The sequence below is a fragment of the Phoenix dactylifera genome, chromosome 6 (genome assembly GCF_051530095.1).
Source record: "Phoenix dactylifera cultivar Ajwa chromosome 6, Ajwa_hap1_PhDact_Kaust_v1.1, whole genome shotgun sequence".
Lineage (NCBI taxonomy): Eukaryota > Viridiplantae > Streptophyta > Magnoliopsida > Arecales > Arecaceae > Phoenix > Phoenix dactylifera.
The window spans coordinates 36,864,309-36,884,839 of record NC_143195.1 but is presented as its reverse complement, the minus strand read 5'-3'; the positions used below and the strand labels follow the sequence as shown (position 1 = coordinate 36,884,839).

General features: G+C 47.1%; 1 protein-coding gene and 1 long non-coding RNA gene across 2 annotated transcripts; one reads left to right on the top strand and one right to left on the bottom strand.

Moving 5' to 3' along the window:
* Positions 1 to 10,889: 10,889 nt before the first annotated feature.
* On the bottom strand, positions 10,890 to 12,024 carry LOC149753421 (uncharacterized). The gene is made up of 2 exons (XR_016395630.1): positions 11,095 to 12,024; positions 10,890 to 10,998 (listed from the first exon to the last, which is right to left on the bottom strand). It is a non-coding gene; the product is annotated as an uncharacterized LOC149753421 (long non-coding RNA).
* Positions 12,025 to 12,694: 670 nt separating this feature from the next.
* LOC103700884 (thaumatin-like protein 1) lies at positions 12,695 to 16,198 on the top strand. Its single transcript, XM_008782781.6, has 3 exons — positions 12,695 to 13,347; positions 13,447 to 14,125; positions 15,161 to 16,198. The coding sequence occupies exons 1-3, from the start codon at positions 13,275 to 13,277 to the stop codon at positions 15,345 to 15,347; spliced, it is 939 nt and encodes a 312-aa protein (XP_008781003.2). The 5' UTR covers positions 12,695 to 13,274; the 3' UTR covers positions 15,348 to 16,198.
* The last annotated feature ends 4,333 nt before the right edge of the window (positions 16,199 to 20,531 follow it).

Genomic DNA, 20,531 nt, shown 5'->3' with positions numbered 1-20,531 from the left:
CCGGATATCAGCTGCTGTCTTTCATGGACGCCTTCTCCGGCTACAACCAAATAATGATGGCTCCACAGGACGAGGAGAAAACGGCCTTCATAACAGACAGGGGGCTGTACTGTTACAAGGTAATGCCCTTCGGTCTGAAGAACGCTGGCGCTACTTACCAGCGCCTCGTCAATAAAATCTTCAAGGAGCAGATCGGGCGGAACATGGAGGGGTACGTGGACGATATGCTGGTAAAGAGCCGCCATGCGGATCAGCACATTGCGGATCTGGAGGAGACCTTCGCCACCTTGCGGAAGTTTCGTATGAAGCTAAACACAGCGAAGTGCGCCTTTGGTGCTTCGGCCGGGAGGTTCCTCGGCTTCATTGTCAACCAGCGGGGGATCGAGGCCAACCCGGACAAAATCAAGGCCAGAAAGACAATTTGGAAAGGTGCAACACTTTTCATTTCAATAATTTCTGGTTACAATGGCGTGCTCGTGTGATTACAAGGAATTCCCAGAGGAGAATTAGGGAGTAAAGAAAGCAAAGAAGAGGTGGAGAATCCGTGGAGCTGAGGACCGAGGATCCCAAACCCTCAATCCAAAGCAGCTGCAATCCCACCGGAAGTGGGTGCTTCTAACCGGAGGCGCCATCCAGCACCTCACCAAAAAGACGAGGAGCCGCCGCAGAAGAAGCTCCCGCTGCCCCCAGGGGAACGCCGCCTCCAAAGGATATTCCCATCCTCCCCAGTGATAGGGAAGAGAAGGAATTCGAGGGGGAAGAGCATATGGAGGTGCGGCCCCGGACTGAGCGTCTGGTGCAGAGCTCGATCGGGAGGCTGAACTTCAAGGAGGGGAGATGTGATCCCGGATGAAACGCCTAGAGCGGAGCTCCGCCGGGAAGACCCTCCTTGTTGATCCTAGATGAAACGGCTAGTTGGCTGAAGTCGCAAGGGGAGCGTCTCCCCTTTCCTTCAACAGGAGTCTCTCAGTCATATGCCAAGGAGGAGGTCCGCGATCCATGGCAACCTGAACAGCTCCGGCTTGGCAAACTCCATCGTACCTGCACCTGTATTTATAGCCAAACTGCGGCCTCCTGGTCGTTCCGATGCGGGTGGCTCCAATAAATGCAGGCGCATTGAAACCGGAGCCGTTCCGGCTCCCGAGGCGTATCTCCCCGCGATTTCCTAAGCGTCATTCTCCTTAAACCGCATTCTTTGTGCAGGACAATCCGGGTGTCATGTACCCCTAGGTCCACATATCTCCGCTCGCGCCCAGGCCGTATCCTCCACGAAGGACCCGCGTATCGCGGCCGCTCAACTAACACTCCTCGCAAGCAGCAGCTGGCGATCCGATTTCCCAGGTAACGCATTAATTAGCGTTTAATGCCCTTCTCGTGTTCCCCCAGGCAACGCTTAGAGAAAAGGAGAAACATGATCGCGGCTGGCCACGGAGAAACCCCGTCGGGCAGCGAGCGACAAGCGCACGACCAGCGAGCGGAATTTCCCGAGGCTCGGCCCTCGGATGCCTGGCTAGCCCGATGATCATCCCGGGAGCAGACTAGCCGGAAGCCCCGACCGGTCGCCTCGGCTTGCGCCAGCCTTGGCCGACCAACGAGTGGAATGTCCCGAGGCTCGGCCCTCGGATGCCAGGCTAACCCGACGATCATCCCGAGAGCAGACTAGCCTGAAGCCCCGACCGGTCGCCTCGGCTTGCGCCAGCCTTGGCCGACCAACGAGCGGAATTTTCTGAGGCTTGACAACCCTCGGATGCCGGGCTAACCCGACGATCATCCCGGGAGCAGACTAGCCTGAAGCCCCGACCGGTCGCCTCGGCTTGCGCCAGCCTTGGCCGACCAACGAGCGGAATTTCCTGAGGCCTGACAACCCTCGGATGCCAGGCTAACCCGACGATCATCCCGGGAGCAGACTAGCCTGAAGCCCCGACCGGTCGCCTCGGCTTGCGCCAGCCTTGGCCGACCAACGAGCGGAATTTTCCGAGGCTCGGCCCTCGGATGCCAGGCTAACCCGACGATCATCCCAGGAGCAGACTAGCCTGAAGCCCCGACCGGTCGCCTCGGCTTGCGCCAGCCTTGGCCGACCAACGAGCGGAATTTCCCGAGGCTCGGCCCTCGGATGCCAGGCTAACCCGACGATCATCCCGGGAGCAGACTAGCCTGAAGCCCCGACCGGTCGCCTCGGCTTGCGCCAGCCTTGGCCGACCAACGAGCGGAATTTCCCGAGGCTCGGCCCTCGGATGCCAGGCTAACCCGACGATCATCCCGGGAGCAGACTAGCCTGAAGCCCCGACCGGTCGCCTCGGCTTGCGCCAGCCTTGGCCGACCAACGAGCGGAATTCCCTGAGGCTTGACGGCCCTCGGACGCCTGGCTTAGCGCCGGAAGAATTTCCCGAGGCCTAACCCTCGGATGCCTGGCTTAACGCCGGAAGAATTTCCTGAGGCCTAACCCTCGGATGCCTGGCTCGGCGCCGGAAGAATTTCCCGAGGCCTAACCCTCGGATGCCTGGCTTAGCGCCGGAAGAATTTCCTGAGGCCCAACCCTCGGATGCCTGGCTTAGCGCCGGAAGAATTTCCTGAGGCCCAACCCTCGGATGCCTGGCTTAGCGCCGGAAGAGTTTCCTGGGGCCTAACCCTCGGATGCCTGGCTTAGCGCCGGAAGAATTTCCTGAGGCCTAACCCTCGGATGCCCGGCTTAGCGCCGGAAGAATTTCCTGAGGCCCAACCCTCGGATGCCTGGCTTAGCGCCGGAAGAGTTTCCTGAGGCCTAACCCTCGGATGCCTGGCTTAGCGCCGGAAGAATTTCCTGAGGCCTAACCCTCGGATGCCTGGCTTAGCGTCGGAAGAGTTTCCTGGGGCCTAACCCTCGGATGCCTGGCTTAGCGCCGGAAGAATTTCCTGAGGCCTAACCCTCGGATGCCTGGCTTAGCGCCGGAAGAATTTCTTGGGGCCTAACCCTCAGATGCCTGGCTTAGCGCCGGAAGAATTTCCTGAGGCCTAACCCTCGGATGCCTGGCTTAGCGCCGGAAGAATTTTCCGAGGCCTAACCCTCGGATGCCTGGCTTAGCGCCGGAAGAATTTCGGAAGGCAGGAGTCAGCAAGACGCTACCGAGAGTTAAAAGAAAAAGAAGGACGAAGGCGAGATGAAGAAACATTCAACTTGCATCAATTTTCATTGTTTCAGGGCCGAGGCCCATACAATTTGGCAAAACCCCGGTATACAAAAAAAAAAGAGAAGACAACGAAAGGTACAAGAGGTCAGCTTGGAGGAACTCCCGGGTCGGGAACGTCGGGCTCGTCCGCAGGAGGTAGGGAAGCAGCAGGAGAACCAGCAGGCGATGGCGCCGGAGAGGAGTCGAGAAGGGAAATCTCGCTCAGGTCAACTTCGGGGTACTTAGCCGACACCCTTGCCAGGCCCTCCTCGAAGCCTAAGATAAAGGCTTCGGCCCCCGCGTCCGACGCGTCACGGACAAACTCGTCGGACTGACGATAGGTCTGTACTGCCTCCGACATATCATGAGCGAACTCGGCGGACTGGCGATAAGCCTCTACCGCCTGACGCCCGATTTCCGCACTCCTCTCGGCCAGCGCCGCCTCTGCCCGCTCCATAATCTGGGCTTTCGCCTCCAAGACCTTCGCCACAATCCGGCCTTCCGCCTCGGTGGAGACCCTTAGCAGCTCAGCCCGAGCCTCCTTGTGCTTCGCTTCGGCAGCAATGCGAGCAGCCTCAGCCTCCGTCAGGCGCGAATGAAGCTCCTGATCGCTCGCACGGGACTTCTCCAAGGCCGACTCCAATTCGCCCAGCTTAGCTTCAAGAGACCGGATTCGGTTGCGGGCATTGTCGGCTGACCGCTGGGCCTTCTCCCACCTCTTCCGGTAGTCGGCAGCCTTCCGGGACTGCTTCTCGGCCCGCTCATCCGCCTTCTTGACCTCGCCCTCGAGACCCGAGGCAAGCTCCTGAGCCTCCAACAGTTGCTTCTCGAGGGCAGCAAAGCCGAGTGCCCGCTCTTCGGCCTCCCGGAGCCTCGCCTCGAAGTCCCCGGTTGTTCTGCCTGCCACAGCCTGGCCTCCCTTTTCCACTGCTTTCAGCCGGTCCTCGGCCTTCGCCAGAAGCCCCGCCTGTTCCTTGTAGCACTCCTCCAGACGGATCATGTACTGGGCGAGCTAAGAAATAGGAAAAATAAGGGAGTCAGGCGGAGAACAACAGAGCCAATAAATGGTGAAAAGCGGCCAGAAGAATACTCACCGACATGAGACAGACACAGCTGGCAGCCCCAACGTCAGAGACCTCCAACTCCCGGACCCGCCGACGGTCCTTCTCCAGCAGCACTGTTTCGATGAGATTTCGGGCGCCATCGGTAGTGAAGGCAGACCCCGATTTCTCCCCAGAGCCGGACGGTGGTTCTGCAGCCTTACCCCTATCCATCGCTTGGGGAAGAGTCCGGCCGATCGCGCTCGGGGCGGGGGTCACCCCAGGAATTGATAGGGTCCCGCTCGGTCGGGGCCTCGGCGCGTCCCTCCTCGAGTCATCAGGAGCCGACCGAGTCGAAGGCCGGGTCGGGGACTGATCACGTCCGACCCGTCCGTCTCGGGCAGGCTCGGATGATACCTCCGGAGTAGCGGCAATCTTACCACCGGAGGGCTGATACAGCGTCAGCTGCCGGTCCGTGCCCACGACGTCTCCCTGATCGGTGGGCCCGGACTCGTCGGTCGGCGTCGGAGGCACCTCCTTACGGGACTTCTTCGCCGGTGGGGCCCCGCTCGGAAGAGCTCGTTTCCTCCTCTGGGCTGCTTCCAGCAGGGACGCCCTACCAACAGCCTTTGTCTTCACCGACCGCATGACGTCGTCGATCTCTGCAAAAAGGACGGGATAGTCGGAGACGGAGAAACCAAAGGAAAGAACGGGACGAAAGAAGGGAAAAAAAGTCAAGAAAGAATCGGTGGCGGACTCACGGTCGGTGGGGACCGAGCTCAGACCGACATTCACCAAAGTATCCTCGGAAATAAGGCGGGCCACCGGGGGGAGCTGGCCCTCGGCAACCAACCCCTTCAAGGCGGCCAAGCCATCGGACTCCTCCCTTCACAGTCTCGATAGGCCGATCGGAGACTTCATTGGGGTCTCCCAGGTCGCCCTGATTTCCCAAGAGGGATCTGCATCAACAAAAAAGAAGCGCTCCTTCCATTTGTGAATGGAGGTAGGAGCCTCCTTGACGAGGCCGCATCCTCGCCGCGCTGCGAAGCACCACCACCCTTTGTCCTGGGGGTGGCCGCTCAGGCTGTAGAACTCCCAAAAAATATTCAGGGTGGCGGGAATCTCGTGCATACGGCAGAGAACCTGGAAGACCGTCAGGGCCCGCCACGAGTTCGGCACCAGTTGCGTCGGTGCCACTCTTAAACCCCGTAGCACCTGCATGACCAAGTCCGAAGGGGGAAAGCGGAACCCGGCCTGGAGAATGCCCTCATTGATGGCGATCTTCCCTGGAGGAGGATGGGACATCCTCTCCTCAGGCCCCGGGAGCGTGGCGTTGCAGGCCTCGGGAAGGTGGTACCGAGCCACGAGTCTGTCTAAATCTGTGGCGACCAGCTCCGACTTAATTTGGTCTGCTCTCACTTCGCCCATTCCTAATGGCCAATAAACCTACGGTTAGGACGGGGACCGGAAGGGGGGAAAGACCGGAGCGACTGGAGTACACTAGTATAAGAGGGGAAAGTATGGAGAGCCCTAAGCAGAAGAATGGGGAAAACTCACCGGAAAAGAGGTAAGAACGGCTCCGAGAGCGCCAAAGGAGAAACGAGTGAACAGTCCGACGGCAGCAACAGCAGCGCAAAGGGGAAACTTGAAAATATCTGTAAAGAAGAAGACGGACGGGGAAAGGCCCCCGATTAAATAGGCGGAAAGGCAAGTAACGCCTCAATGACGCCAGAGGACGCCTGGCTGCCAAAGGGTCGCTCGCGCCCCAAAGGCGAATCGACACCATTAGGGAAGGATGTCCGCCGAAATCCTCAGACTGCCAGGTCAGCAATAACCGCCATACGCCATAAAAAGGGCGGGGAGCTCGAAGCGCGCGCGCCTCTCCGAGGAACGGCGGCAATCCCGAAACATCACTCCCTTCACCTGTTCCCCTTCTGGTTCCAGGCTCGGAAGTGGGGGGCTACTGTTACGGGGGAACTAAGCCGCCATGCCCCACGTGACCGGCACGCGCGCCCAGGAAGACTACGGCTGCCCTTTGATCCAGCGCTCCGACCCCGAGTCGGACGTCCTCGGCTCCGCAGCCCGACCCCGAGTCGGCTGTCCTTTGATCCAGCAATCCGACCCCGAGTCGAATATCCTCGGCTCCGCAGCCCGACCCCGAGTCGGCTGTCCTTTGATCCAGCAATCCGACCCCGAGTCGGATATCCTCGGCTCCGCAGCCCGACCCCGAGTCGGCTGCCCTTTGATCCAGCGCTCCGACCCCGAGTCGGAGATCTCTTGATAACGACAGGCTATTCCCCAGAGGCACGCCGCGGCCTCCTGCTCCACTACTCCCTACAACGGCTGTATCCGATGCTGCTCCACGATCTCCTGCATCAGCCGTACAAAGCGGAGCCCCACTATGCCCTGACGTGGCCGTACCCGGTGCTGCTCCACGACGCCCTGTAACGGCCATGTCAGTGGCCACACCATCGTGCCCCACGATAACGAACCCCCCTGAGAGACCCCCCAGCCAGGTATATATGCGGCTGGGGGGAGAAAGGAGGGGTGAGCAATATCTCCCAGAGCACTCTCTTACTTGCGATTATCACCTCTCCTCCTCCTCCAATCTCCTCTGACTTGACCGTCGGAGGGCCATCACCACCCTGGTGGTGGTGCAAGGCTTGTTTGCAGGTTTCTTGGCGGAAGGTGGAGCGCAACCAACACCAACCAAGACAACTCAGACGGAACCCCGTTCACACCGCAGTGCCAATCGTTCTCGGTTTGGACCACCAGCAACAAAAGCAATAAAGGCATTTAGAGCTAGTTTGGATAATTTGGCTGAAAATTCTATGAGATTCGCAAATTGGCTTAGTACAACCAGCAAAATCATTGAATTACGGGCCGAGCTCGGCCTATATTCATAAATATCTAGGATTAGGAGTAGCTTTAGAGTGAGCCAGCCCGATCCTATAGGTATTTATAATTATAGACCTAGTCTAGCCTATAAATTATATAATTTTATTAATTGTACCAGCCCAACCCATGAATCCCATATGATTTTCGGTCCAATTATCCGAACAGGCTTTCAAGGAACTTGGTACCAGACAAAAGCAACGCTAACACTAAATCCTTTTTACATAAATTGCCATTTTGCCATCTTAGCAATGAGGTCGCTACTCCCCTTCCGGCCCAATTCAGATGAAACCACTCTAACGTCCGCGCATGCTTTTCTTGCGTTGGCAAAGCTTACTTGGCATCTTTGTTGTCTTCCATAAGCTATGCGACATGGCTCGTGGTCGATTTCGCTTTAAGTTATCATCTTATGCATGCCCAAAAAGCAAACAAATAAGCAAGGGATAGAAGAACCATACGGAGAAGAGAGTCATTTTTTCCCCTAGATTCTGCAAAGCCTTTACGTGAGGTATAACGTAGTGGGCAGTGACAAAAAACCTTTTATAAAGGAGAGAGACGGAGAATGACATCAGATGGAGAAGAGAAAGACTTCATTCCTTGACCCTTTATCGATAGGGAATTTTTTTTTTTTATGGTACAGCATCCTTAGGGACTTTACACGACATCCATCAATCAATGGAGGTCTATCCGAAGTCGTGGCTTGGAGGTCAAGAGTTCTCTTTGTTCTTCTTTTCTTCTTCTCGCGTAAAAAGATGCATTAATGGCGTGGCAAAAGTATTGCAGCCACGTGAACGCGACTATGCTTGAATAGCTGCATCCTTCGGAGAAAGGTTTTGAAGAATCGAAGTTGCATTGTTTTTTAATCATCCTATCACTTTACAAGAGCAGTTAAATTCCCATCTTTTTCGATTCTCGTAATAATTCTAGTTATATTTCTCACTTAAAGATTTAAGCCATGTTTAATTTTTATTAGAAAATAACCTAAAATTCAGGTGCCAAGGAAAAACATCTTACTAAGTCAAGATTTCCATAATTTTTTTTGAGATTAGAGATCTCCATAATTCTATGCATAATAAAAATCCGAGATCCTCAACCGAAATTCATAGATATTTGTGATCATAATAAAACTTAAGCTTATTTACAAAACAATTATAGCATACAGAATAAATTATACACAATTTCATGAAGACAGCATATAAGCATCTAATTCACTCTTTTAAAAAACAACATATATTTATTTATTTGTTTTGCAGCAGCGTATACAGTTGGACAACAGAACTTAAACTAACTTAGATTAAAAATATAATATAGCAAATGCATCATAAAGAATTCTTAGAGAAGTTATATTGCCATCTAATCCACACTGAAATCTTCTCAAATTTAAGTTATATTCAGTATATTAGTAGCAATTGTACGCATTTGCATATGCATTATAACTAGTTAGATCAAACTCTATTTGGTAGCGATCCTATTGTTATTCTCCAAGGAAAAAAAGTAGAAACTAGAGTTAGATAGGCACTTATAGGATGATGGTGCACTTTTTGGGCTTTTCAATTGGATTTTCCAACAGGATAGTAGCCCTAAATACAGCCCATCATGCCCTATGTTGTTGCATGCAGGACACAATCGAGCCAAATTGAGTCAAGTAGCTAGAGCCTTAGCTCGACTCAATTCAAAACACGTGGGTTTGAAACTCAACTCAAAATCGATTTGAGCCTTAATACTCAAACTCGTCTCGATCAAATAATAATAATAATAATAATAATACTCGAAATGGATTCAAATACCAGTCGAGCCATACTTTCTCTCATGTTCAAACATTTGTAATAACTAAAAAATATGTTTAAAACAAATATTATATTTTAAAATATTAAATTAATAATATATATATTAAAAAAATATAATATTATTAAGAATATATACTCAACTAGGCTTGTAAGATTCAAAAAATTGTTCAAGCTGTTCGACTCATTAGCACCTCTAGTGTTGCAGGAGGCTTTTAGTCACCATTTAGGCTATTTTTTCAAAGAAAAGTAAAGTGGCCATTTTTGCAAAACCTACACTGTAAACTCAGTTGTGGCCTGAATATCTACCACTGCACATGTAGTCATTGGCCCAGGAGGTTAGCCCAGTAGGTCGGACCTGGCCTTTTAAGGCCCGATTCAGTAACCAGTTCTTGGGCTGGCGTCGGCAAGCGATGCACATGGCACCTATTCTAGCGTACCAGATCCCATCAAAACTCTGTCGTTGAACGTGCTTAAGTTCCTTTCATGTACCGCGCCGACACGTGCCGACACGGGCTCGTATCATCATGCCCCACCAGCGGCATCTAATGCGTGTCTCACGCAATGTGGCAGCCCCACTTCATCACAACGCCTCCACGCAAGTAACACGAGTTTTTTTTTTCTTTTATTTTTTTGAGAATCGGGTACCATCCACTCAGTTGCAGCAGCACGAGACAAGATATCTTCCAAGAAGGGTCCTTCCAATGTTATAATATTAAAATTTCTTATAAGATAAGCTTTCATTTATTATAAACTAATTCTATTATAATTTATTATATAATACAGACTAAATTGTTTAAATAAATATTTAAAGAGTTCATACTTAATTTGTGATCATACAATTATTTTGGATCCTATTAGTTCAGTTATGCGGTATCATGAATATTGATGTAAGCCTAATTTAATTAATAGGCATCATAATGGACGAGCCCATTAGCATTACATGTGAGGGGCTGTGATGCTTTCCTTTGTCAAAATTTGGATCTATGAAGATGTTTGCGAAGTTCAAGTCAAGTCCATCCAAGCTTAATTAGTTGCAGTGCATTTATCTTGTTCAGGCCTGGCAGGTTTTATTTCTTAGAACTTGGTCATGATCAGTGAGAAACATATTGCGTCATTCAGTGAATGTGACTCCATGATATATTCTATAATATTGGATAGTTTAAGTGCTAAATACAATTAGGTCAACAAATTTGTGAGCTTGTATATGGCCTCGTGCTTGTTTTAGAATGTAGAGAAAATATCAGATTTTTTGTGATCATATCTTAATAGATACATATAATTTTTTTCTTCATACATTTGCAATGGTTGTGCAATGGCGGAAATTGGTGTTTCAACTTATTGACTGATCCATTACATGGGGTACATCTCAGGCCAGGTCGACCTGAACCCAAGCAACCAGAACCATTAAACTTGGGTTAAATTAGGGCAATATGTATCTTAGATTGCTCTACTATGGATCAAAATGACCACCTAATCAAAACCCAAACGTATATTTGTTTCGGTTGTGCCACAATCCAACGAAACTTGAGCAGTAGTTTATAATGGCGCTGTCAATCCTGCAGAGACTAGACTCGTCCATCGATTAGAATGTTATCGTACAACGAATGTTAGCAATTGATATCCATTGAACTTAGGGCTGCAAATGGGTCGGGTTGGGTCGGGTCCTAGGTGACCCCGATCCGACCCGGTTGCATGTTCGGATCCTAATTTTGGACCCAGACCCGACCCGGTTGAAAAACGGATCGGGTCGGGTCGGGTCCATACCTACCCCGATGGGTCATTCGGGTCGGGTCGGGTCCGGATCTGGTCGGGTCCGGATAAATGGCATCTATGACACGTGGCGAATATCATGTCGCCCTTAATGATGATGGGACGGCTAAAGATATGGGCGGCCCCCCTCCCCTTTCCCATCCGAAATCGGGTAAAAAACTCAAATTAATTAATTAACATTTTCATAAATAGTAAGATTATTTTTTTAAGAGAAAACGAACTAAAAAAAAAAAAAGAGATAGTGGCTTAGCTTTTTCTTTTGGTTTTTTGGGCTGCAGGGCAGTGGAAATGGAAGGAGCCACAGTGGCTGCTGCAGCACCACTCTTACCAGTCTTTCTTCGCAGAGGGATCCACACCACACTGCAGTAGATCGAGCAAATCAAAACTATATTGAGAAAAAAAAAAGAGAGAGAAAAAATATAAAAAGATGAAAAATAAAAAAGAAGTTGATCTTACCGTGCATCTTCTTCTTCTCTTCCTTGGAGATTCTCTAGTTCTTGCTGAAAGGATGGAAAATCAAGAGACAGAGGAGAGAAATCGGAATAGAAAGGGTTTTAGTCTTTGAGATGAGGTATCTTGAAGAAGCTGATGGAGGTTTTAACTTTTGAGGGAGTTAGGGTTTGAGGAAGACTAGATCGTTGAGGAAAGAAGCTCGGAGTCTGTCGATCTAGAGGGATTTAGAGCCTTAGAGGTCAATCTTTCCCATGCAGCAAGATTTCAGGCTCTCACCGCTCGGAGTTGGTTGATCAGTTGATGGAAGCGGCAAAGGTGTGAATGGGTAGGCTAGTAGTTTAGTCAATAGAAGAAAACCTGGAAACCCTAAGGAACGGGGGTCGGTGGATGGAAGAACTGAAGAACCTCAAAACCCTCAAAGACTAGATGGAATGTGGCGGAGAACCAGAGAAGAAGTTGCTAGAGAAGAGAATAGAGATGGACAGACTCATGGAGTACCTATAGTGATCGGTGGATGGAAGAACCGAAGAACCTCAAAACCCTCAAGGATGAAAGATCGGATGGTAAGTGGAACAGGGGAAGAGAACCAGCGTCCAGGGAAGAAGTCTCTAGAGAAGATATCGAGAGAATGGAGACGGACAATGACGGACTGATGGAGAATGGACAGTGGACTGGAGAATGCAGTACGGCGCTTGAGTAGGACCACGTGGGCGGCCGAAGGCGAGAAGGCAGGATTTAGGCATTTAGCTTTATATAGTAACGGGTCGGGTCGGGTCCCGGATCAAGATTGGGTGGACCCGACCCGACCCGAAAAATAGATCGGGTCTAAATTTAGGACCCGACCCGGCCCCGCGGGTCCTAAAATTCGGGTCGGGTCGGGTCTAAAGCGGGTCGGGTCGGGTCGGGTCCCGGGTCGACCCGACCCATTTGCAGCCTTAATTGAACTAGGCCACTTCAGAGATTATCTACTGGTTAGCCCATACCCTTGACACCCCACTGAGGTTTAGTGCGGCCTAGGGTGGCCAACACTACTCCAACCCCGGCCCAACTCAAACATTTTTCAATCTTTCCAAGTGTAACCTAAACTTTCAAAAAGTGAGATGGTTCGGTTGCATCTTTCATGCAAACGAACGATCGATCTACTTTTGCAACATCAACCACCGTATCGCATCTTGTATAGCTTTCAAAGCAATCCAACTTCTTTCTTGCACCGTCTTCACAAATCTTGGAGTAGCTATTGCACAATCTAATGGTGGATAATGCAAAAGGAGGTGAATCATTCTTTGCCACGAAAGATAGAACCCGGACCCAGGTGAGATTCGGCTTAGCCGAGAATCTGGCTCAATACACGGTATGGAAGGGCTTCTCCAATTGTCAGCGGAACGTATTGTAACCCACCCATTTGCTACGCTTGTTGGAGCAAATAGCTGTGGATTGGCCTGGCCCAATCCCACTGCGGCCAGCAGCACACAGGAGTCACCTAATGGTGATATAACGCTCCAATTATTGTTATGCCCCCACTGCAAATCATATAATCTAAAAGAATGTTCAATATTGCTCAAATTGTTTCTAAAATAATAATAACAAAAGAACTAACTACCATCTTATGAATGCAAATTGCATTCAGTAGGTTAGCTTTTCCTATCAAAGTTGGTTAATTTTCAGCTATCATCCCCCATCATCATGTTCCTATCATGTCAGCAGCTGAAAGCCAGGCACCCAAGGGCTCAAGCTTTCCGTCAAAAAGAAAAGTCGAAGAGGATATCAAGGTCACCTTGCTTAATTACCCACTAAAAAAAAGTGGTCTTCTCCACTGAAAGAATGAGTGAAGCTCTCTATAAATAGAGGCCAAGAGGCTGTACTTAGATTTCCCCCTTCCACCTCCCTCCCCTCTCGATAATTTTATGGATGTTGGTGCCCTGCACTGGGTCTTCCATTCCTCCTCTCTCACTGCCATCTTTCACTTCTCCCCCTCCTCCTTTCCTTTCTCCCATAACCAGCATCCCATCCCCCACTTCCACCATTCCCAGTACCCATCCATCTAAACCCTGACAAGAACTATAAGAACATCAACCCACCAAATTTGAAGAAACAAGAAAGCAAAGAACGAAAAAAAAGGCAATAGACCAAATCGAGAAGTAGAAAGAAAAGGAGGCACAAAGCCCACCAATTGTTTCATTTTAATGGATCCCATGCTTTCATCCCCAGTCCACTTTCTCTCCCTCTCATTCTTCCTCATATTTTTCCATTCAAGCGGTATTAATTCTTGCCACGATTCCTTTGACCCAATTAGGCTATACTTATGGTCCGGGTCTTTAATTTTTTCTTCTTTTTTTGGGATTTGTATGCATGCAGAGATGCTGGTGGAGTGCACCGCATTCACATTCGTGAACAAGTGCGGCTACACGGTGTGGCCGGGGATCCTGTCGGGCTCCGGCAGCCCGGAGCTGGAGACGACCGGCTTCGAGCTGGCGACCGGCGATTCCCGGTCGTTGCAGGCCCCGACCGGGTGGTCCGGCCGCTTCTGGGGCCGGACGGAGTGCAGCTTCGACGGCGCCGGCAAGGGGTCCTGCGCCACCGGCGACTGCGGGACCGGCGGGGTGGAGTGCAAGGGGAGCGGGGCGGCGCCGCCGGCGACGCTGGCGGAGTTCACCCTGGCGGGGCCGGCGTCGGCCAAGGACTTCTACGACGTGAGCCTGGTGGACGGGTACAACCTGCCGATGGTGGTGGATGTCCGAGGCGGCACCGGGGGGTGCGCGTCGACGGGATGCGTGGTGGATCTGAGCCGGCGGTGCCCAGCGGAGCTGAGGGTCGGGGAGGCGTGCCGCAGTGCGTGCGAGGCATTCGGGAAGCCGGAGTTCTGCTGCAGCGGGGCGTACGCGAGCCCGGGGACCTGCCGGCCCTCGGTTTACTCCCAGATGTTCAAGTCGGCGTGCCCCAAGTCCTACAGCTACGCCTTCGACGACGCCACCAGCACCTTCACCTGCTCCGGCGCCGACTATACCGTCACCTTCTGCCCGGATTCGGCACCCAGGTACGCTAGCATACCGATCTTTTGCATGGATGGTTTTCTGCTTTCAGGTTCCTAGGCTTTTATGAGGTAAATTTGATTCTCATTTGTCCGTGTTTGAATTTCGTATTTGTTAGGTGCTCTTTTGCAAATTGATGTCGCAATTGAGAGGTATAGAATGGTGCTAGATAGAAATTTTTTTTTGTTTTTTTTTTGAAGTGCCTTTCACACTAACTTTTGGATGGTGTAGTGGACTGGAACTCGGAGTGAGTTTTATGATTTTGGGTTTTCTTGATAAGTTTTTATGGTGGAAGTTTTCTTCTGACGGAATTTTATGGTGGAAAGCTGGTATCTCCAACGACTAGTTGCCAAGTTGGATATTTGCTTGCACAAATGGTGGTTCCTTTGCATACTTTTTTTTTTTTGGTTCTCGCTTTTTTTTTTTTTTGGCAAATTGGCAAACTGTTGCCTTTTCTTTTTCACAGAGCTAAGAGAAGAGGAAAATAACAAAGTAAAAAAAAAAGAGAAACAATGATGTCTTCTCCGCTTTGTTCTGCTTTCTTGTTCTCTTTTACTTTGCTCTGTTCCCACGCACCCGTTTCGAAGCTCTTCTTTGGTTTCATCGGGGTGTGTTGAGTTCATTATTCGGCCATGTAAATTGGAAAGATGGACTTTGCTTTATTTAAGTATCACCTTAACTGGTAGCTCAGTAAATTAACTCTCCTCCTTAACACTCTTTTTTCTTTTTTAGATAGAAGTTCTTTTTTGGTGATTGATTTCATTAATCAGCCAATATAATTGGAAAGGTCCTCTTCAGTCAATTTCAACATCACTGCCTTAACTACTAGCTTATTAAATTAAATTTCTTGCTTTCCTTCCCTTAACTTTATCCCGTTAATAGAAGGTTTTGTAATGTTAGCTCTTCAGCACTCTTTGCCAAGTAAACTGGACTTAATTTTTTTTTTCTTCAATGTCATTTCCCTAACTGTTGATTTATTAAAATTAGACACAACCAATATATTGATCAAGCCTAACTTACTAATTTTTGTTTTTTGATAGCCAAAACAGTCAGAAATCCGCTAGAGATTATCCAACTCCGAGAACTGGAGGGGTGGTTTTGGAAGACGACTCTTGGCTTGCAAGTCTGGCCGCCGGGGCTGCTCCTAACACCAAAACGAGGGTTTCTTTCCTCCACCAATCCTTGCTGATCCTCTCCACCACGGCTTTCATCCTATTGTTGCTATAGCATTAAAAATTCTTCCAGTCCTTTTCTTTTTGTACACTGCTTTCTCTCCCACTTCAGAGGACTGGTTATAAAAAAAAAAAAGACACAGAAAGGAATAGGTGGTCGCCTTCCAAGTTCCAAAGAGAAAAAGCCTTGTGGCGACCCAAGGCTGTTCTCATCCTTCTCAAGGAATGGAAGTTTGACTGAAGCCAAGTGATGTAACCCAATGGTTTTGTATTGTATTTTATAGATTTCATTTGAATGCTCGTTAATTCATATGGTTGTTTTGATGATCACGGGGGGTGTTTGGGATCTAGGAATTATGTGGGATGGCTTTTTACTCTTTAATTCCTTTTTTTTCTCTAAAGAGCGGAGGAAAAGAATAGTTTTATTAACTTCAGTGACTAGGATGATGATGGTGGTGAGCTGGACCTCTCGTTACTTTGCTTCAGTGGGACGCTTTGGTGGCTGGATGCAATGATCTCCCTTATAGACTTCTGTAGCAGCTAAACTGCACTTTTCTTCCCCCCTAACTTTATTTTTGCTTGCAAAAGGCCCGGAGCTATGTATATGTTTTCCTTATAGCGTCAATTATCTTTTTGAGCTACTAATTGCAAATCAATTAGCAGATTTAGTGAAAACTTAACTTGTATGATGAATTAATGGCTCCAAATTTTTGTAAGTAAATATTTTTCAATGCAGTTGTCAGATGTCTTAGGTGTTTTGAATCCAGCTTAGCTGGGAAATGCAGTTGTCAGATGTCTTAGGTTTTTTTTTTTTTTTTTAGCTAACTCGACCGGGAAAAATAAAAAGGCTAGTTTGTTTTTGATAAAAGTTATTGGAACCCAACTTCTAGATAGCCTAGAACTGTGCACACACGAAAGGAACGCCGTCGGTGCTGCTTTTCGTCTCCAGAACGGCAAAGAAGTAGGGCTATTGGTAGGTCAGCTGTCAGGGTTTAATGTCTCTTCCCTGTTTTATATAATTTCTTGTTTAGGCAAGAGTGAGCAAGAAAGAATGTGAGGTGACTGTTGAAAAACTTTTTTTTTTAAGAAAAAAGTTGGCACCACTAATGAGTTTGTCTTGGGGCAATAATAAAGTTGGCCGCTTAAGAACTTGCGATAGCTAGGTGAGAAAAATCGTCAGACCGAGTGGGCCTTTTTCATATTAAACAATGGGAGATATTATCATGGCAGATATCTCGGAGAGCATGCCCACGGTTCATTAATAGCCGTTATCCCGTTATAACGGCTCTTTTTCTTTTCTTTTTTCTTTTTTCGGTTGACAAGTATTATAACGGCTCTCTAAGGATATTCTCCTACAGATCAGCCAATTCAGCTTGTGCTGCATTTTCTTTTGCTCTTTTGATTCTAAGGAAGGCCAACATAGCTTGTGCTATATTATCATGTAGCTTTTGCTGGATGATAATAGAAGATTCATGCAATAGACCAAAAATAGAAGAGCGTTAGTCAAAAGCCTTATATTCTATTCTAGTGGTGGCTTTCACGTATATGGTGAAGCGAGCGGCGACAGTATAGATGATCTTTAGCATTCTTTAAAATAAAATAATAATATAATTTTTTAGTTATCATTTGCTTAGATTAGAGATATAAATGAGTCAAGCTACTCGTGAGTTGCTCAAACTCGACTCGACTTTATTGTTAGCGAGCTCCAATCGAGCTCAAGCGGCACAATAGTCGACTCGAAAGCTCGTAAATCTAATCGGCTATACATATTTTTATATATAATATAATGTTATAATTTTAACCATATTTTTTAATTATAATTTTTAAATCTTTTATTTTATTGATTCACTTTCTAATGTTTTTCTCCATAGAGTCCTAAATTATCTCTCGACAATCTAATCCAACACTTACGCGAGAAAAAAATAGAAGTGCACAGGTACCAAAAAATTTATTGCATTTCAAATAATAGTGACGTACAATTAAATAAGATCTTGGCTATACTTCATCATAAATGCCAATTGTTAGTGGATAATAGTATAATTTTTAAATGTGCATATTTAGATATTCACAGAAAAATTGATGTAAGATAATTCAATGTGGGTAAAAGTGGGATATTCATTGAAATAATAGAATAACAATTAAATAAAGTTCTTATTTGAACAAAGATCTTAGCATTTTATTTTCGAAGTAATATTTTTTATCAAATCACAGCCTAACCAAAAAATAAATTGTTATTGCTACACTTATAAGCAGTAATTAAGTAGGAGAAATGTAAAAAGGATTCATTTGCGACACAATAATGGTGATGGAGAACTCGAGTACCGTCCAAGAAGCGCACGAAAATGACGAAAGGGGAAAGAAAAAGAAGAGGACGCAATGATTGCGATATTTTCGGGTCTTTAATCTTCTGTTATTATCAAGCAAAGTAATGGATGGCCAACCAACTAAATTAGTTATTTTTTTTGGAAGCAAAACACCATTCTTTACCTATTGTCTATCAACGAAGAGATTTAAAGCAGAGGTTGCTTTCCTCGAATTATACCGTATGTGCCATGTGATCGTGCACCATGTCAATCACTTTATCTTTTTTCTGTAAATTCTATTGATCATATGTTCGTCTTTAAAATTGGCCCATAAAAATAAGATTAGGTGATTGATATGGTAGATGGTCGTGTTGGTGCATGCGGTATAGAATAAAATTTTTCGGATTATTTCTGAGACATGCTGAAGCATTTGACCATGTGATTTGAGAACATTTACCTACGCTTCAATTCAAAGTGCAAGAATACCTATGTATCTTTTATTTGTTCATGCAAGAATATTTATATCAGCAGCTTCGGGGACCATTACTTAATTAGACGGAGCCAACGTGATGCTTGGTGTGAAGTCGCAGTCAAGGTCAGCAGTTACCGTCCACGCTAGAAATCTTGGTTTAGAAGCAGAAAATAGAGCCGCTGCATATCCATAACGCGAGCAGATGGAGACAACAAAGTTAAAATATAAACTAGTTTCACGGCTCCCATGCTTTTTTTTTAATGATATGAGGTAACAATATTAGTCATCCAAACATAGGATCCCAATTAATCATTTACCGTAACATTAAGTATCTTTGCAAGCTTGCAAAGGTTCGCATTATTTATAAAAAGACTTCCTTTTCCCCCTTACGACTATACCAGCAAAGTGCAAAACCTTCACTTTATGACCACATGATGCAAAATGAAATTGAATAAATTAGTAGCTATCAGATTTTTAGATAACTTGTTTATTTTGAATATCTAGAAAGAGGATAAGAAAAGGAAGGAAAAAGCCATAACCATACGTTATATGTGACTAATCCTATTTTAACTCTTGAAGCATTTATCGTAGTCCAATTTTGTTGAGTGCACTATTGTCTATTAGGCATTAGTACATTTTGCTAGGGACAGCACTAGTCACATCTTAGAGCAAATTGTACTTGATATATGTTAGCTCTGCTACTTGTCACGGGCCTTTGTCCATTCTTGTTTCTTGTGTTATTTGTGTGCTGTAATTTATTCCTTAAGAGAGGGTTTATAAAACAAATGAATGCGAGAAACTCATTTTGAGGAAGGGTGATATGAGATTGGAGAAAAGAACGAATCAAGACCGAGAAAGAATAATGAGACTAGTTAAACATAGGGCAACTAATATATGATTAAAAAGACATACTTTTTCTTTTTTTTCATGAGGCCAGGTATATGCGCCAAGGTTAGCTGTGTTAGATATATTAGAGATCAAGTCATTAATATGCATTTGTTTCAGGATATGATAAAGTTCTTTGGCACTACTTATCTCAATTCCTCATCCATTTTGGCTTTCATCGCAGGTTTATACGGTGGATCATGGAATGTGTTTGTAATCCTCGGTTTGCTCTCATAGTAACTAGTATGGCTACGGATTGGTTTGTACCTAATATGGGACTGCAGCAATGAGCCTTAGTTGCCCATTTTACTTGGTTGCTTTGGAATACTAGAAATGAGACTCTGTTTCAGTCTTCTATTGTGTTTTTAGTGGATATGTTTCAGATCCAGCAAAAATCTTTGTTTCATGCTCGACCAAGGTAATAGAGTAGTGTTTCGAATAAACCTTGTTATATGTTTCAGATCCAGCAAAAATCTTTGTTTCATGCTCAACCAAGGTACTAGAGTAGTGTCTTGAATAACCCTTGTTAACTCAGCAAATACTATATCTGTTTCTTGGCTGCACCCATCCCTTGGAGTATTGAAACTTAAACTTTGATGGCTCAGTTCAAGCTAATGTTGCAGGGTCTACTTTCATAATCCGTGATTTTCAGGGGAAGTTGATTACAGCTGGTGGTAAGCGTTTGTGTTGTTCAGTGGCTTTTGCTGAACTTGCCGCTGTCTGCAATGGTATACAAATTGCTGTACATAAGCTGGGAGCTCAGCAGTTATAGATAGAGGGAGACTCCACAAGAGTAATAAGTTGGATTACTAATCCTTCTTCCTCTAAATATGCAAACTTTCCATTGTTGTAGTATATTAACACGTGGATGGCTTCTATTTGGGAAACCAAAGTTACTCATATATTGTAGCAGCCCAGCCCGAAGAGGCCAGGCCTCAGAAAAATCACGCTCTATGGCACAAAGCAGGTAGAGAAGAGACTTCGGTTGGAGTCTTCTTCTTCCCTCGATCTCGGCAGAATCGGACACTCCCAGGGCAATTCGAGTTCATCTAAAACTCTGGGACTCATCTATTAAAGATCCTCCTCCTTCATTGAGCACCACAACTATCCCCCGAGGAATAGCCGCCAATCCCAAGGTTCTCTTCCATCGGACCACCTCGCCGAACTAACGTAATTGCCCTACGTCTCCTTCAATTTCTTTTTCTAGTTTTGTAGCTGTTGGTATTTTTATTTGGGCCGGCAAATCGCCGAGTTTTCAATCTAAAATAGGATGCTCTATTTCAGTTATTTTCTTCCCTTATTCACTGCCACCGACCGTTGGAATAGGTCGAGCTTTGCCATCTCCGAAGACCTTTGAGATCGTGTGACCATTGGTCTGCAAAATCAGCCATGATTTAGGCCGAGATTGATGTTGATCATCCCTTGCACTTTGTGATTCGTTTTCCTCTCTTCTTTCTCCCACTGGCCGACCATTATCGCCAGTGGTGCCGCAGCTCAAGGCCGCCCATGGCCACCGTCGCCGGGGCTGGCTGGGCTGCCTTGGTGGGCGTTATCCTTGATCGGAAAAAAGTAGAGAGAG

What these genes read in the sequence shown, in the direction of transcription:
- LOC103700884 (XM_008782781.6), top strand. Translation starts at nt 13,275, where the DNA reads ATGGATCCCATGCTTTCATCCCCAGTCCACTTTCTCTCCCTCTCATTC. An exon ending in CATATTTTTCCATTCAAGCG is followed by an intron (nt 13,348 to 13,446) that starts GTATTAATTCTT and finishes GTATGCATGCAG; the next exon opens with AGATGCTGGTGGAGTGCACC. An exon ending in TGCCCGGATTCGGCACCCAG is followed by an intron (nt 14,126 to 15,160) that starts GTACGCTAGCAT and finishes GTTTTTTGATAG; the next exon opens with CCAAAACAGTCAGAAATCCG.